The sequence below is a fragment of the Tyto alba genome, unplaced genomic scaffold (assembly GCF_018691265.1).
Source record: "Tyto alba isolate M040663 unplaced genomic scaffold, T.alba_DEE_v4.0 Super-Scaffold_23, whole genome shotgun sequence".
NCBI classification, from domain to species: Eukaryota; Metazoa; Chordata; class Aves; order Strigiformes; family Tytonidae; genus Tyto; species Tyto alba.
This window is the reverse complement of record NW_024881297.1, coordinates 1,519,447-1,535,430: the sequence shown is the minus strand read 5'-3', so window position 1 is coordinate 1,535,430 and position 15,984 is coordinate 1,519,447. Positions and strand designations below refer to the sequence as shown.

The window sequence follows — 15,984 nt, the reverse complement described above, 5'->3', positions numbered from 1 at the left end:
GCCCTCCAATCTGACAGCAAGACTTGCTCTTGATTTTGAGCAGCATAACGACTGTCTGAGGTGTGCAGGAGGAAGCCAGTGTCAAACCATTTGTAGAAAAACCTACGGTACATGGCGCGAAGGCCGGCTTGCAGCACCCATCGGTTGCAAGCATTTGCTAGCTTGTTTGCACTTCAGCGAGGCGGATTTGTACAAATTTCCCCCTTTTTTTTTTTTTTTTTTTTTTTCTCCTGAGCCCGAGTTGGATTTTCTAAGAGGATGGCACTTGAAAAGGATTCCTGGAGCCGGGCACGCACAACTCTGCTTGTGCCGGCCAACAATGGAGGAATCCCCCTCTCCAAGCACCTGTAAACTGACACTGCAAACCAGCCATTCAAAATGCTCATCAACAGGCCATATATTTAAGCACAGAGCATCGCCTAATCTATTTTTTTTTTCCTCCCCTTCTTCCTTTAATAGATCGGAGCACAAAAGCCTGAGAGAGGGTGACCTACCAAACAAAAGGGCCTTTGAGTTCCTAGGAAAAGTAGACTTGGAGGAGGATGGAAGGAATCCAAGTGGCCCTATTATTTCCACTTGCACTAATTAGACATTTTTCTGTCAGCTATTGAGCACTGCTGAGAGGCCAAACTCACTGAATTCATTTCTAAAGTGTTTACAGAAGTTTGCATCTGTTTGTGTCTCTTCAGGAGGAAAATAAGCACTTCAATAGCATTGTGGAAAATCTAAACGAAGCATCCTATTCTGAAGGGCTTGGCAGTCTTGCAGCTGCATAATTTAACTCTCCGCTCAATGCCGAAACCTCTTGTGTCCCTCTCCAAACCCAAATGGACACAAAATGTAGAAAAGTCAAGCCAGGGAGAGAAACTCGGCTATTTTTTTTTAAAAGGCCGGGCTGCATGCTGTGTGGCACACAGAAACACGGTTCGATGTCAATCTTTGCAATTACGTCCCCCCCTGTTCCGAGCAGTACACCGAGAAATTAATACCCGCTCCTTTCATTCCCTGCCAACTCGTGTGGCTGGAAAATTCCTCAGCACCTACAGCTAATGCACCGGCGTGCTGGGCACGCACCCAAACCACGCACCAAGACCCTCCCCACACCGCTCCGAAAGGAAACAGGGGAGCGGCTCCCTGTCACCCAGCCCAGACCCAGGGAAACCCTCTTGACTTCCAAGATGTCACAGCCTACCCCAACACAACCAGAAACTCGGCGCCGCTCGCCGCAGCCGGACACTTTGTTCTGCCTGGCGGGCTGGCGCCCTAAACAGATTTGCTCACTTTCTTTATCGCTTTAAAGCCGATGTTGGCGCATCTACACGGAGAGAGAGAGAGACACAGAGGGAGAAAGAGCGAAGTAGGCGCGCACTTTGTCTTCACATCTGTGTCCATGATGTGAAATGCATATGTCTAATTGAGTTTATGACACAAAGGGAACCTCGCGGCTGGGAAGTGGAATCAGGTGGTGAGAGAATTAAATTTGCACCAGATTTCTATACATGGACCATTGGGGGAAATGCAAAACAGCCTTTAGTGAAGGGTTTTCTTCCTTAATGGCGATGAGTGGGAGGGTGTGCTGTTTGCATGGTTTCCTGCATTAGTGGGTTAGCTCCTCCTCACGCCAGGGCTGAAGTTTGGGTCCCAGCTTTGGGTTCAAAGCCACAACACCTCCTTTGCATTGACAATGGGGGCCGCTCCCAAGAGAGGGGAGCAGCTCAGAACCGGGGCCATCTGGCACTAGGACTGGCAGGAAAGCGTCAAAGGGAAATTATTGGTGCATAGTAAATGAGGATGAGGAGGAGGGGAAGAAAATAGGGGAAAATCTTTATGTGGCAGCTGATGTAAGAGGAATTACAAGCACAAATAAATGAAATATTGATTTAATCCACTCTCTCTGCCCTCTTTATAAAGCAAAGATCCCGGAGGCAACCCCCTCCCCTCCCCAGCCTGCAGGCTCGGGAGGGTCCCCTTTGGAAAAACGCCTCTGCAAGTGGCAAGGTTAGAAAGCAGGGGCAGGAATCATTTCATTTTCAGAGTGTCCCTGCAGTTTTGCAGACTCTCTGGATTTCTGTGTTTGCTCATACCCATTCCTCTCAGTCGTGTTTCAGTCTTTGTTTCATTTGTAACTGCAGCTGAGGTTTAAAATCTTAAAAAACAAACCCAAGAGCAGTCAACAAAGAATTTCTCATCCTGTGCACAAGGCAGGAGTTTCAGTGGCACATGCTTCCAGGTGCTTTAGATCTCTCCCAAGAGCTGTTCCTAGTTAGCACTTCACTGAACCCTAACAAATTGCCCGGTTTTCTTTCCCTCTACGTTCGTCCCCTGTCAGATTAAACACAGAGTCACAACACCAATGGATTTGGCTGAAGCCTTTCACCCTTTTACCCCACGCGCTGTTAGCAAAGCCTGTCTTTCCAAGAGACCAAAGCTGCTGTCACCGCACGGGACTTCTCTATCACTCTCTGCCTTTCAGCTGGCAATCAGAACCCGCTCGACAAATAACAAGGAATTAAGCCTCCTACCACCTCTGTGATGGGCAGAAGAAAGCATGTTCGTGAGGTGCAGGCGGATACGCTTGAAACACAGGACGGTCAAGTCACACAGTAAATAGCTGCAGAGTGAGGAATAAGAAGCTCCTGGACGCTTTCCTCTCTGCTCAGAGCAGCAGAGAACCCCGTTTCATGGCTTGAGCTTCTGAAGCTGTTAATTAGCTCAAGTTATTCATCCTGAAGGCAATGGAGAGTTGGGTGCTTATTCAATGGGAGCAGCATTAGGCCCATTATTAGCAGCTCAAAACACCACAGAATGGGTCCGTTTCTTACAACCGACCACATCTTGCTTCACCAACTGAGAAAGTACAAGAGGGAGGAGAACTCCTGCTTTTCTCAAGTGCCCCCCTTTTTTGGCAACTTAACTCGCCCCTGATTTCATTCACCTTACTGCTATTGGGATGACGTTCCACGTGCCGCTCTCAGTTTCCACTCTCTAGTTGGGAGCCAGCGCTGTTCCCAGGACCCGGAGCTCCAGCAGAGCAGTGCCTGGAGGGTCCCGCTGGCAGGACCAGCTCTGTCCCTTAGCGGGATGGAGACAGCCTCCCACAGCCCATCAGCACAAAGCAGAGAAGGCACCAGCCCCGATCAAGCTGCTGCTGGCACGTAGCTCTCAGCCCTGGGTAGCAGCAGTGAAGGGAGCGCACCTCCCCGTGGGAGCGAGTGGGAGAACCATCTGCGTGATGAACTTGAGCGGTCTCAGGAGGGAGGAAAGCAGCAGGCGGCTCAGGCTGCGAACAGCAGCTTTTTGGGGTGAGCAGAGAAGCAGGACCCCTTTAAAGTGCTGAGGAAGCTCCTCGAGGGGGAGTTCCTGGGGGGGCCTCATGTATCTGACAAGGCAGCAGAGGCTTGCGGGGAGTGGAGTCATCTGCAGGAGTACCTGTTCTCAATTATTACCACGGATAGGTGCAACAATCATTTTGTGGCCCTGATTTGTCCTGCTAGACTATTTATAAGCTAGTGTGGCAATTCCCTGTGGAACATTAAAATACTATGTTGAAGGGGATACTTTGATACTTAAAAATCGCGAAGTGCCAGCGACAGAACCCCCTCGAGAGGGTGGCATCAAGACCATTATAGTCAGCTAAAAATGCAAGAGTCTCTTTCCTAAATCCGTGTCCTCAAAACATCAATCCACTTGAGAAGTAGTTCAATTTGGAAGGCAAACAAAACGTAGCAATCTCAGGAATGTAATATTAAAAATCTTTCCTAGGGAGGAAATACTCCATCAAGCTGCATCTGGGAAGACTCAATCCTGCCCAGGAGCAAAGTGAACTGATGGCCCTACAGGTACCCAGGTTCGGATTTCCCATTTTTTTTATTTGGTGCTCCGCTTAAATTCTGCTGTAGTTTTCAGGCAGCCAAAGACCAAGTGCTTTGCAGCGCTGCATACTGGCAGCATCAGGGCAGTCACCCTGCACAGCTGAAGCTCTCCTGCCTGCACGCCATCTCTGATACTTCTCATTAACGAAATGTCAGGGATTGCGTGGCATAAGGGAAGCTGGGGTGCCACAGATTCCCTCTTGGCCTGAATTCAGCTCACAGCTCTCCCTTACACTACTCTCCGTTTCCCTGGGATCACCCAAGAAGAGCTCTTATGAGGCAGGTAGCAAAAGGTCAGCCTGAACAACCAAGATCCCAGGGCTACGATTTAGGGCTTTAATTCTCCTGTTACCACACCAACAGTTGGAAGGAGGAGAAAACTAAATCCTCAGCCTCCTCTTTAGTTCTTTTTCAAAGACCCCCAGCTCTTAACTGCCACACACACACACCTAAAGGTAGTTAGGGCATGTCCCTCAGAATGGTTTCCCTAATGGCAATCCATCAGCGTGTAATTAGCCAAGGCCCAGGCAAGGGCTGTGGGGCCTTATTTTCTCCTCTTTTCAATATTTCCATTAAGTCCCATGAGATTCTGTGCCAGCAGGGCCAGGATCTGCACTCCTCCCATCCGCGGTGGGAAACATGGGGTCAGCTGTATGGCTTCCTACAGCGGGTGCTGAGGGACCTGCAGGAGCCCTGCTCTTGGGGGCTCTTCCTTTAGTGTTCACAGTGTATCTATCCCAGCAGATCCTGGTCCATGGCTGGATGCCTGAGCCTGGGTGCAGGAACTATTGATAAAAATGAAGAAACTATATGATAAAAATGAAGAAAAGCCCCAAACCACCACCATGGGTTTGCAAACAGGCTTCAATCTCGCAAAAAAAAAAAAAAATCACAATATTAATGTGGCACAAATCATCCCACAAGACAACGACCTGTGTGCATAGAGTTGTCCTTCGACGAAACCCACAACAGGGTTTGTGGGATCAAAGCCTATGTGTACATGGGCATGTTGCCCTCTATTGGCTGGTCACCGAGCAGAAGGCTATTCCCATCCCTTGGGATAGCAAAGATCCGCAGGAAGGGTAACCCCTGGCAGCCTCTCTTTTGGATCTGCAGCCCCAGGCTGAACCCCACAGTGCATGTGCTATTTAGAGAGGAAAAGTAATCTCTCCTTATTGACACCTGCCAGCAGGTTTGCTGCTGTAATTCTGATTTTGCTTGAATTTGTTAAAAACAAAAATCCCAACACTTCCCAGTTTTTGCTTTGGGTACAGGTGTTAGTTACCACCCTTCAAGCCTCAGTGCAGATTCCCTATCAAAGGGGTGTTCAGGCTGAGACGGGGGCTGCAGCATGGGTTTGGATTGCTAGGCGGTGGCAGCCGGCAGGGAGGGTCTCCTAAAACCTGCTAGGCAAATGTGGAAACCGGTATCCTGAGCTTGTTGAACTGGGGTGGCGTTTGTATTGGTTGGTGAATCCCTGGCAGGGAAGGAAAACCAAACCAAACCAAACCAAACCAAACCAAACCAAACCAAACCAAACCAAACCAAACCAAACCAAAAAAAACCCCTATCTTCTGTAAGATGAAAAGATTTTCTAAAAGCAGGACTGCTGGTTTGCCTTAAGGATTACAGCAAATCTGTTGCCTTAAAATCCCCAGGGAAATTCAGTAATTTCATATGGTGGAGGCAGTGGTGGGGGGAAGTTTGTGTGCGTTGCTAAAATCTGCCCTGAGCCCTGCTCCGGCAGCAGCGTGGCTCCCTCTGACCCGAGGCTGCAGTGGGAGAGCGGTGAGGAAAGTCTGGCTTGCTGCTACCCCCTGTCCCCCGCCAAAGCTGGTTTGGCCGTGCCTTCCTACGGCCTCAGCCAGCCTGCAGGAGTGCTGAGCATCCCCCAGCAAAGAAGAGCACTTTAACAGGCTGCAGGTGCGGGTGGCTTTGCCTTCTTGATGTGTCGGACTAGCGTGCAGCCGCCAGCAGTGAGTATCCCACTTTTTAAAGGGCAAGACTAAGGCGAACCCTTGAAGCCAAAGCCTAATCCGCTTACTCACTGTGCTGGTCTCATGGAGCTTTTCAGCCTACTCACAGAGTAAAACATCCTCATGGTGAGCCCTGGTAGCCAGCTCTGCCTCCTTGTAACACCACCAGTGTGTTATGGTAATGAAGTGCCTTTCACTCATGGATCTCAAAGCACTTTTAAAATGTAATGAATTACGGTTTATGAGCTTATTCTAAGCATGGCAAATTAAAATAAACAGAGATGAAAAATTTTAAAGGTTCTTCTGAACAATAAATTGACAAAGACTTTTTTTTTTTTTTTTTCCTCCAGGGAATTAAATTATCCTTCTGTCCCTCATGCCAGGAAAAAAAAAAAAAAAAAAGAAAAAGAAAAAGAAAAAAGTTGCTCAGACTTTTATCTTTCCTCATCACACTGTAATCACTTCTCTTCAGCCTCATTTCCCCCCCAGCTTTTTATTCAAAGAACTGAAGCAGCCTTTGCTCTGCCTTGAAATTTTATTTAAAAAAAAAAAAAAGGAGGGGGGGAAGGAATGGATGAAGGGGAAAAAAAATCCCTTTTCCTGACTAATACTAATAATACAGGTCAAAATGTCAGTCTATCTACAATTAAATGGAAAACAAAAAAGGTTTTCCCTTTTTCCCATGGTACAATGGCACTGGAATATAAATTACCAATGAAGATGAAATAATACTTCAAAGCACATGGGGAAAGGCAGCACAACGTTTACAAAGTATTTTCAACCGCAGGATGAAACATTGAAGACAACAGTAACCAATGGACTTCAGGGGGTGTCAGTGAATAGTCTAAAACTAGCATGCGGTAGGATTTTAGGTCCCTATAGTCTATGACCCCATGATAGGCTTTGTTTAACAAGGGCAGCTGCAGTTATCAACAGATGTTTCAGCAATAAATAATTGGTATCATCTCAGAAAAGATCCATCTACCTGGGGAGAGGGCATAATGCTGCAAACACTGCTCCACTATTACAGCCACATTAATCTCCCATCTAGCCAGGTCTCTCAGGGAGTTTACTGCAGGTGTTTATCCTGGGAGAGAGCAGACAAATGCTCCAAAGTTAGAGAGCTGCGCGGGGATTGTAAAGGAGGTCAACCTCTGCCATAAATTTCTGTCTAAGGCCACACACACCAAAGAGAAAAAGAAAATAAATACCCAAGGAGCTGCCGCTCCCTGCCCGCGCCCCCCCAGCAGATTCAGGATCCCTGCAATGTGGGATGCTGGCGAGGGGGTGCTGGGGCTGACGCCTCCCAGCCCTGCAGTTGGCTTTTCTGAGCTTCTCATTGCTCAGTGCCGTTCAAAGGAATCGTCATCCTCAAACAAAACTTGCTGGCCTTCCTCGGGCAGGGCTCTCTCTGAAGCAGGTGAAATCTCCTGGCCACCTTGGAGTTAACAGCAGTTTTGCAGCTGGGATTCCAGCAGGGCCAGACCTCCCTGCCCCAAACCCCAGATTTTCAGGCCAGACTGCCCCTTCCCACGAGGAATGGGGCTGTGTTGGCTTCAGGCATGCACCACAGTAAGCAAAAAACCTCCAAAAACCTTACAAACCTCATCTTTACCTTATGTCTGTCCTGCCAAAGGGATACTTACTGGCCTAGATATCACATTTACCATTGAAAAGGGAATCCTCTATTTGCTACAAGTCACATCTGACATGCCTCTGAGAAAATCAAAGAAGTAAAAAGCAATCCAAATTTCTGCTTTCTAATCTTTAAGCTCAAACTCACCACCTTACAGAATGGGATCCCCGGGTACCATTTGGATCCTGCAGCTCCTTACACAGCCAAATATCCTTTACTCACAGAAGAAGTCACATTAAATTTTTGCCTTTCCTGCCTAGGTTTTGGCCAGCTTTGGTCCTCAAAGGGAACCTGTCAAGTAATTTTCTTGAAAAAAGAGAAGCAGACCATGAATTGTGCAAGCCCTACTGACGTGAGTAATCCTCACTGCCTGCTAGCAGTCCTGAATTAAACAAGGCACAGCATTCTTTTCAAATTCATGGGGTTTTTAAAACTTTATGTAAACATTCAGCATTTTAGTTTTATTATAATGCCAGTTCTTCAGGGAAGAGGTAAACATTACCTTAGTGGAAACAGAAACAGAACTTCCCTCTAAAACCAGAGGAATGGACAAAGCAAGTGCCCAAACTACTGTGGGCTGAGCATGAAAGCAAGCAGCAACAGCATAAATGCAGTCAAAGTCATCACTGCACGTTTCAGTGAACGAGGTAGTTGTTCTGCAAGATGCTCAGCGCGTGGGACAATCCCTACATACCTCTGGGATCCCTTCTAGATAAGGCAGAGCCAGTGTTCTCTACTCTGCAATTTCTTTGTCATTAATATCTAGGCACCTTTTTCCTTGCCAAACACCTGGACACACTCAAAACTTTATCACTTGAACCCATTTTACCTTCCCTGCACTGGGAGAGCACATAAAACTGCAGGTATCAGCAAGACCTCAAACCAACAGCCTTGCGTGGTGTTGCACACCCATTTGCCACAAGCTACATAGCCAACAGACCAGAAGCCTAAACCCGAGGCTGAGCTCCCACTGATCTCACAACCTTGGCTTGGTTGCAGTGGCAGCAGAGGGCAGGACTCTCCTTCCCTTGGAAGGCGCAGTGGTGACATGGAGATGAGCTGTCTTGCAAGGAGGAGGAAATTGTGATTCATGCATGTTGCTTCATAGCAACTTTCATGAAAAAAAATCAGGAACTCTATGCAGCTTCTGGGTCCTCCTCTTGTCTGAGGACTGAAACAAATAAAAGTCACATTCTCCCCCTTGGCCTTTGTGAGCAGCTCCATCCCAACGCAGGCTCGCTCGCCTCTGCTTCTCAAGCAGTTCCTCACCTTCTGCTGCCAATGTGCAGAAACACAAGTCCCTGAACCAACAGGTGATACTACCTACCAGGGCTCCGCGTAACCTCAAGCGCCTCGGCGGGACATTTTATGCAACAGGTGTGTTGAACTTCATACCAGCAAATCCGGGAGCCTCGGGCTGATCATATCTTGCAGGTTTGTTTTGTCTTCTGGGCCAAGGTCTTGTTTGTATTGCCACTTCTCCGGCACAAAGGGCCACTTCATTTCCTTTGCCTCCTCCAGAAGGGTTTTCAAGTCCTCAGAAAGCAAATCTGAAAAGGTCAAAGAGCAGGTAAAAGATATTGCAAGTGGGTTCAGTCACAACACTTCCAACAGTGCACCTACCCTGAAAAAAGCATACCTCCCCTCCCTCTCGGACCTTCTCTCACTCGCTACCAGCTCTTACCTCTTGCTGCCAACCTCATCAGGAGGGAAGGTGAGCTGAGCTTGCCTGTCATCCATTACTGTTGGTTGCTCTGCCCTCCAGGTAAATGGGAGCCATCAGCCATTAAAAAGGCTTTTAGCAGGAAGTCACACCGGCTGGTGGCTGGCTGGGCGTGAAGAGCTACTCCAAGAGAGAGAGGAGGAAACCTGTTCTCCAGTGTGAGGAAAGGACCCCTGGCAGAGCAAATGGGGCCAACAGCACAGAAGACCTGTCTGCCTTGCTCAGGGCTTGCTGGTGACAGTGGCAGAGCCAGCTTGAAAAGCCACATCCAAACTGGGAGATAAATCTGGACCATATAAAGCAATCAAAGAACTAAAGGGATATAATGAATAACAAGCACACATTCTTGAGAATAATTATTTGACTGATTCAGTAAAAAAAAGTTGTTGGCCTGAGTTACTCAACATGCCCTCAAAGCAGTAGCCATAGACTAGAGGACACAATTTACCTCAGCCCAAGAGAGCTCACTGCTATAGCAAGACAAAATGGCTTAAGCCCTGTGCATGGGAACTGCTGTTAAGATGGTACTGCCCACAGATGCGTGGCAGATCCTGACCCTTCGTTGTGAGATTCACTGTCTGAAGCTGTTGCATCTTCTTTGAAGCCGGCTTAGCCAAGTAATTCACACTAGCTGAGGATCTGGCCCGAGCTTCTGCATTTCTCTTGCAGATTGCAACAGTGGTTACAAAGAGGTAAAGAGGAGAAGATGCCCTTGGTCCCAGGCATGCTCCTACCCAGGCACAGCCAGCACGGAGCTGCGTGGGAACCCCAGTCCTCACGTCTTTCACCTGAGGGTTTCCAAACCCTCCTCAAAGCACAGCTTCCCTTCCAACTGGAAAGGCCAGGCACAAAGGAGTCAAAAGAGATTTTTCTTTTGAAGGCAGGCAAAGTACTCCCAGCTCCATCTGGCTCCTGATCCTCCAGCAAACGTGCCAGAGCTCACAAGGCAAGAGCGCAGTTTGGCCCGTGCCCATGCCCTGCTCCCTCCCTGGGCTGGCCCTTCACCTCCCACTTAACCACTGGCTTCAGCTGGATCTCCAACTTGACCCAACTAAGGATGCAATTGCTTGTAGGAGCTAGAGATCCGGGCTTAGATTTGTCCCCTCCTTCCAGCAGAAGCCCACATTTTAATTTTCCTTGAAACAGGGGTGAAGCTGCAGCCTGAGTGCACTGTGCTGTGCTAACCACTCGGCTGGGCAGACTCTCTGGCTAATAAAAGTGGATTAACGAGGATTATTGACCAGATGGGGTTAATGGTGATCATCAGCTGCAGATCTAGCCCCTTCTGGCCATTAATCCCCAGAAAAAAAACCCTGCTTCATTGCTTTAACGAGGCAGTGCAATAAATGTATGACTACATATTTTTTAATCAGTCCTTTACAGATGACTGTAGAAAATGTACTACATAACAAGTCTATTTCACGCTCACATTACAGTGCATTCGCCGCTATGTTTTTCCTAGGAAAACGCGAGAAGTCAGATATTTAAGGCCCCTTTTCCAAAAAGTCGCTTTTAAAGAGATACCACTTTTTCCAACCCGCGTTTTCTCACTTGTTGCTGCAGCTCTGGACACTCTTCCCATTACACATCCCAGCTTCAGGCACAGCCATGTGTCTCTGCCCTTCTGAAGCAGTGGCTGGGGGGGCTCAGCCCTCCACACCGTGCCAAGGCGGCCAAGCGGCAGAGCCAGAGGGAAGAGGAGGTCGTGCTCCCAGCCCCGCACCTCTCACTGCAACATCGGCGCAGCAGCAGGGATAGCCATCTCATCACAAGGAAAGCAATCCCCGCGTGTAGCAGGGGGAAGACCGAGCTTCCCAAAAATCTTGTCCAAAGGAAGATGGGGGGGGTCTGAAGGCAGTCACAGCCAGCACATGTATCCCTGTATGATCCCATAGGACTGACATTTTGGGGAGGTATCTAGAGAAAGAGAATTAGGATGCTTACACAGACAGACTTTCTGTCTCCACTACCTTCTTCTATCTTTCCCACAGAAACTCATGCTTACTTAAGTAACACTGAAACAGGAAAAAATAATAGTGTCAGTAACTGTGAAAATTATCAGTGGGATAACGTGGACATTGGTATTCTCTCTAAAGCATAAATGTATTACTGCTGTCCTCTTGTTCCTGCTTTCCACGTTATCCTTACCCAAACCTTAAGCCCCCTCTACTTGATGCACTAAAGAACAAAGAATATGGCCGCAATCTTTAATACTGAATTTTGATGTTTAGAGAGGCATCCTCAGCAGTCACTACTGCCGAACTGGTCAGAAATGGAAACCGGGGTAACACTTCCAGAAGGATTTGGCAATCCAGGAGCCTTCAGGCATCTTTGGGGTTGGACATTCGTTCGTATTAAGTCTAGCAGGATACTGCTTCGAGCCTTGCTGTGACATCTAGTTGACACCGCATAGAAATAAACACAACTAGCATGCTAGTGACAATAAAACGATGTTGTATCACAAGAATATCCACTAGAACCACACCAGCCAGGAGCTCGTGTGAACAGCCCTGCAGCTTTCAGCTAAAATCCAGCCCGCAGGGTGAGAGTTTACTCTTGTAACAGATAGCTGTTCTCACCACAGGCAGTATAAATTCATTAATTGACAAAGGTTGAACTGGCACAGAAGTTGATTGGAACAACTTCTAGCCAAAAAAAGAAACAAAAAAGCATCCAGACCCATCTAAAACCCATTCTGTCCCCTCAACGAAAGCGAGGTAAGGATTCACTCCTCCTCTCCCCTCTTCCCCCCATTTTTATGTATTTGGTTTTCAGTTCCTCCTGCGCCTGGTCTGAGAAAGCCGGGGCAAACAAAGGCAGCCCCGGGAGGAGAGGGGGGCAAAGCAAACCCCTCCGCCTCTGTGCTGGAGGGGGGGTCCCCCCGAAAGCCAAGAGCCGCCAAGCTGCGAGGCCCTGCCTTCCCCGGGCAGAGGGACCCAGCAGTTATTAATGTCGCTGTCACCGCCCCGCTGCTGGGTATTTTTCTTTCAGCGGATGGGAACACAGTCCTCGGAAAAACTGGAGCATCACTTCAGGCTCTGATCGCCCATTTCCTGAAGCAGTTTACCTGAAGAACCATGTCTAATCAAGTGATTATAAGGGCACTGATTTACCTTATCTGGAACTAAACTGATTATTTCTCATACTTTGTGGTATTTAATAGGAGAAAAGGAGGGAGGAGGATGAGGGGGGGGAAAAGCGCTACCTGATTAGGAGTTCAAGAGCCTATTCTAAGGAGCCATAATAAAACTTAAAAGAATTCATGATGAGGAAACAAAGTACCCTTTGTTGAAAACAAAAAAAGAAGAGAAAAATCTTCCAGTATCCATAACAGAAACCTACATGCCACTCTCCACCACAAACAGACTTAGGTGCTTCAGAAAAAAAGGCAGCTGACCTCCCAGCAAGAACAAGGATGGTCAGAAAAACATATTCTCAACAGCTCTGTGCTCCGGGACAAACAAAGGATTTTAAAGATCAAATTAACATTATGGCCGAGTCATTCATGCAGAGCAAAACTAAACATTATTAACACTAAACTGGAAAACGGACGGTACTGCAGATGTGTCATGCAAAGGAAAAACTGCACATAAATAGGTTTTTTGTGTTTCTTTGCTAATGCCCTTGTTTTTCCCCCCAGAAATTTCACCTTCATCCTTTACTTTTACATCTTCCATACTGGCTGAAGTTGTTTTTCTGTGTGGCAGAAAGGAGTATATAACCTCCCTATCCTGTAAAAAAAAGGTATAACTCGAACAAGTTCAGCAATTCAAATGTGGCTTTTATATAAAAGCTGTGGCAATGAAGTTATGTAGCCCTCTGAAAGTCTGAATCTAGAGAAAATGGAACTGTGTGTTACAGCCTTTTGTGATTGACATCAACTGGATTTCCACTGGAATTAAGAAATAATAAATTTTTTTTTTTTTTTTTTTTTTTTACAAACCACTCTCAAAGCACCACAGCAATACCAAAATAAATGCTGGTTTCCAGCAGGTAATGCCAGCATTAAAACAAATGAAGAAGCCCTTTATTACAGCTCTCGCTAAGTACTGCTTCCTTTCCCGGTTATTTATTCCAGCCATTAGCTGGCATGGATTTTCCTTTCAAGAGGGATATTGCAAGTTTTTTTCCTTTGGACACCACTTATAGAGGTCACACACATTTTACAAGATAAAGATTCAGGCAATGAGCTCTTTAATATATTAGGAGAAGCTGACAAACAGAAAAGGCCCTCCCCCAGTTCCTATGAAAGGAGAGGAAATATGTGCCCTTATTCAGATGTTGCATCCTTTTTTTCCCTTTCTTTCTTTCTTTCTTTTTTTTTTTTTTTAATAACTGAAATTTATGTGCATCAGCAAACTTTTGGGCATTGTTCTTCCCAAACTAAACTGTTCCTTACAGCCTCATGTTTACTGAAGCCTAAAATTAGAACTGACAGCAATTCACTGCAACAAAGTGGACTTCTTTCCCTGCCTGCCTGTAGCCTGCATCCCATTCATGGCCTCGAAATCCAGGCATCTCTTGACACTCATCTGCCAGGAGAAGAAAAATAGGGCAGGGCTGAGGACTGGCGGCTGCTGCCGCGGTCCTGCCGCCTCTCCTGGGGACCTCACCTTGACACCGCCGGTATTCTCGCTCATCTTCCTCGCCCGTGTCAGCCTTCGCCAACAGCAGCGTGTCCAGAGCTCGCTTGCACTCCTCCAGCAGCGTGGCCACGGCATTTTGATTATTCATGAAGGCTGATCCCACTCGGCTGTGAATTGGGTGTCCCCGGGTGCACGGTGATCAATTACTTAAGAGAAGACACGGATTCTAAATGAAAAGGATCCCTTCAAGGCTGAGGTACCTGGCAAACAAAGGAGTGGGAAAATGATTAACTAAAGTATCATCAATTATCTGAAAGGCTCAAGCAGGGAGAAATAATAGGGGAAATACATGAAAATACATGACAGCCTCGGAGGACTCTATTAGAGGAGTGTGTGAAATTACTGCAGGGTCTTGGTGACAAACTGCAAGGCGAACATCTCCGAGGTGCCAGGGAGAAAGGACAGGCTCTTCAATGGAGCTGTGAAACCCCAAGCAGGGAAGTGACTAGCCGGGCTGTGCCGAAGCCCTTTGCACCTGGGAGGCTCAGGCTGTCGCACACTGTTAGCCAGGATTGAAAGGCAGAGCCATGCGCGCTCTGAACTCTTGGAGCCTGCGTGCGTTTACCAGACCACGGGGGCCGTCTCTTTCACCCTGGGGCATGGGAGCACGTTGCTTTCTCACCTCCTCTCACGCTAGCCCCGCTCCTGTCACATAACACGGCATCCTACCACGGTTTGGTTTTGAGGCAGTGGAGCAAAAACGGTCTTTGAAGGAGCCCGCTGGAACAAAAAGGCTTTCTTGGCGATGCTGCAGCATGCAGCAGGAGCTCACCTAGCACAAAGCCACAGGCTCGCAGGAGGAGCGCTGGAGCTGGTCACAGCCTCACCAGCTCTGTGACAGACAGAAGGGACAGGGGCTTTCGACCAGCTTATCAAACACCCACGAGGCTTGTGCTCATCACAGCCGGGTCTCCCACAATCAGACCAACTCGCAGGCGCCCTTCCAAACCTGCCAACCCCTCCTTCCCACCTCCTGCATGGACACCATCCCTCCGTCTCCCCGGGCTGCCCACCTTGTGCCCCCCACCCTCAGGAAGCGCTGCTGGTACCAGCGCTGCCTGGGTGCTGCTGGGGGCACCCACGAGCACCCACAGCTCAGGGCTGAGGAGAGTAGCCGGTAGCAGGCCCCGGATACACTGTAGAGCAACTTGCACGTGATGTGCAGGGTACGAGCGCCGAATCTTTTCCAGTTACTACAGTAATTTTGGGGCAAGTCCCCCGTAGCAGAGGTCTGCCAGCATCTCCTTGGACTGCTTCTACCCATGGCCTGCTCTCCCTACGTTCACCCGGCTGTCTGGCCTGCCGTAACTTTTCCACTGGAAGCCCTTCAGGTGCTTAGGACATTGCCAATGGCAATGCAGAAAAAACCCCACAATTTCTGTCCCAGTTATCTGGCTCAGCATCTGCCAAAACAGTGGAGCAGCTTTCAAAAACGAAGCACGAAAGAAATACTTTGTGGGTTTTTTTCCACCAGTTTGGTGATGGTCTGACTTAGAACACTACTCCCACAGTTTGAAGCAGTGTAGTCAGAAACTGCCTCTGTGAAAACACTTCAAAAACTGGGAAACCAGTAAGGCTTTGAAGGAGGAAGAGGAGTGCAAAGGAACACACATACAGACACAGTTCGCTCTGCTGACTAGAAACAGCTTAGATTTTAGCAGCTAAATTTCCAGGTTTTTTTTTCCTTTCTGTTGCAGCTCTGGGATCGCTGGATCCGGGCGCTGGTGGCAGACAGTCTGTGTTCTCAATGGCACCAAGTAAGAACAGGCTGCCAGATTGAAAAGCAGAGGGCAAAAGAGATGCACTCATGCGAAAGCAGAGAGGATCAGAGAGCCTGCCATGGAAGGGCAGGTGGAGCAGGGCAAAAGATGGGATTCATCAGCAAAGAGCCTGAAGGCAGGAGCTAGTCAGTGGGGCTGTGAATGACCCTCCAGACAAATGTCAGAGAAAGAAGAATTTCAAAAAGTAGCCGAAAAAGGGAGACTGGGGGGCAGGAGCACAGGCACAACTGGAAAGCAGGGTAGACAAGCAAAAGATCAGCTAGATGCAGAACCAGGGATAAAAACTTAGGCAAGACTAACACTGTTAAACGTTCAACATTTTCTAGTATCTCAGGCTTGGCTTTGTGATG

General features: G+C 48.0%; 1 protein-coding gene across 1 annotated transcript in view; it reads right to left on the bottom strand.

Moving 5' to 3' along the window:
* Positions 1–14,684, bottom strand: part of ALPK1 (alpha kinase 1) — a 34,848-nt gene extending 20,164 nt beyond the window's left edge. Inside the window, exons 1-3 of the mRNA XM_033007960.2 lie at positions 14,626–14,684; positions 13,821–14,053; positions 8,880–9,034 (exon numbers count right to left, since the gene is read on the bottom strand). Of these exons, the coding sequence (XP_032863851.2) occupies positions 8,880–9,034; positions 13,821–13,941 (276 nt within the window). The 5' untranslated portion in view covers positions 13,942–14,053; positions 14,626–14,684. The remainder of the gene's footprint in view (positions 1–8,879; positions 9,035–13,820; positions 14,054–14,625) is intronic.
* Between the last annotated feature and the right edge of the window lie 1,300 nt (positions 14,685–15,984).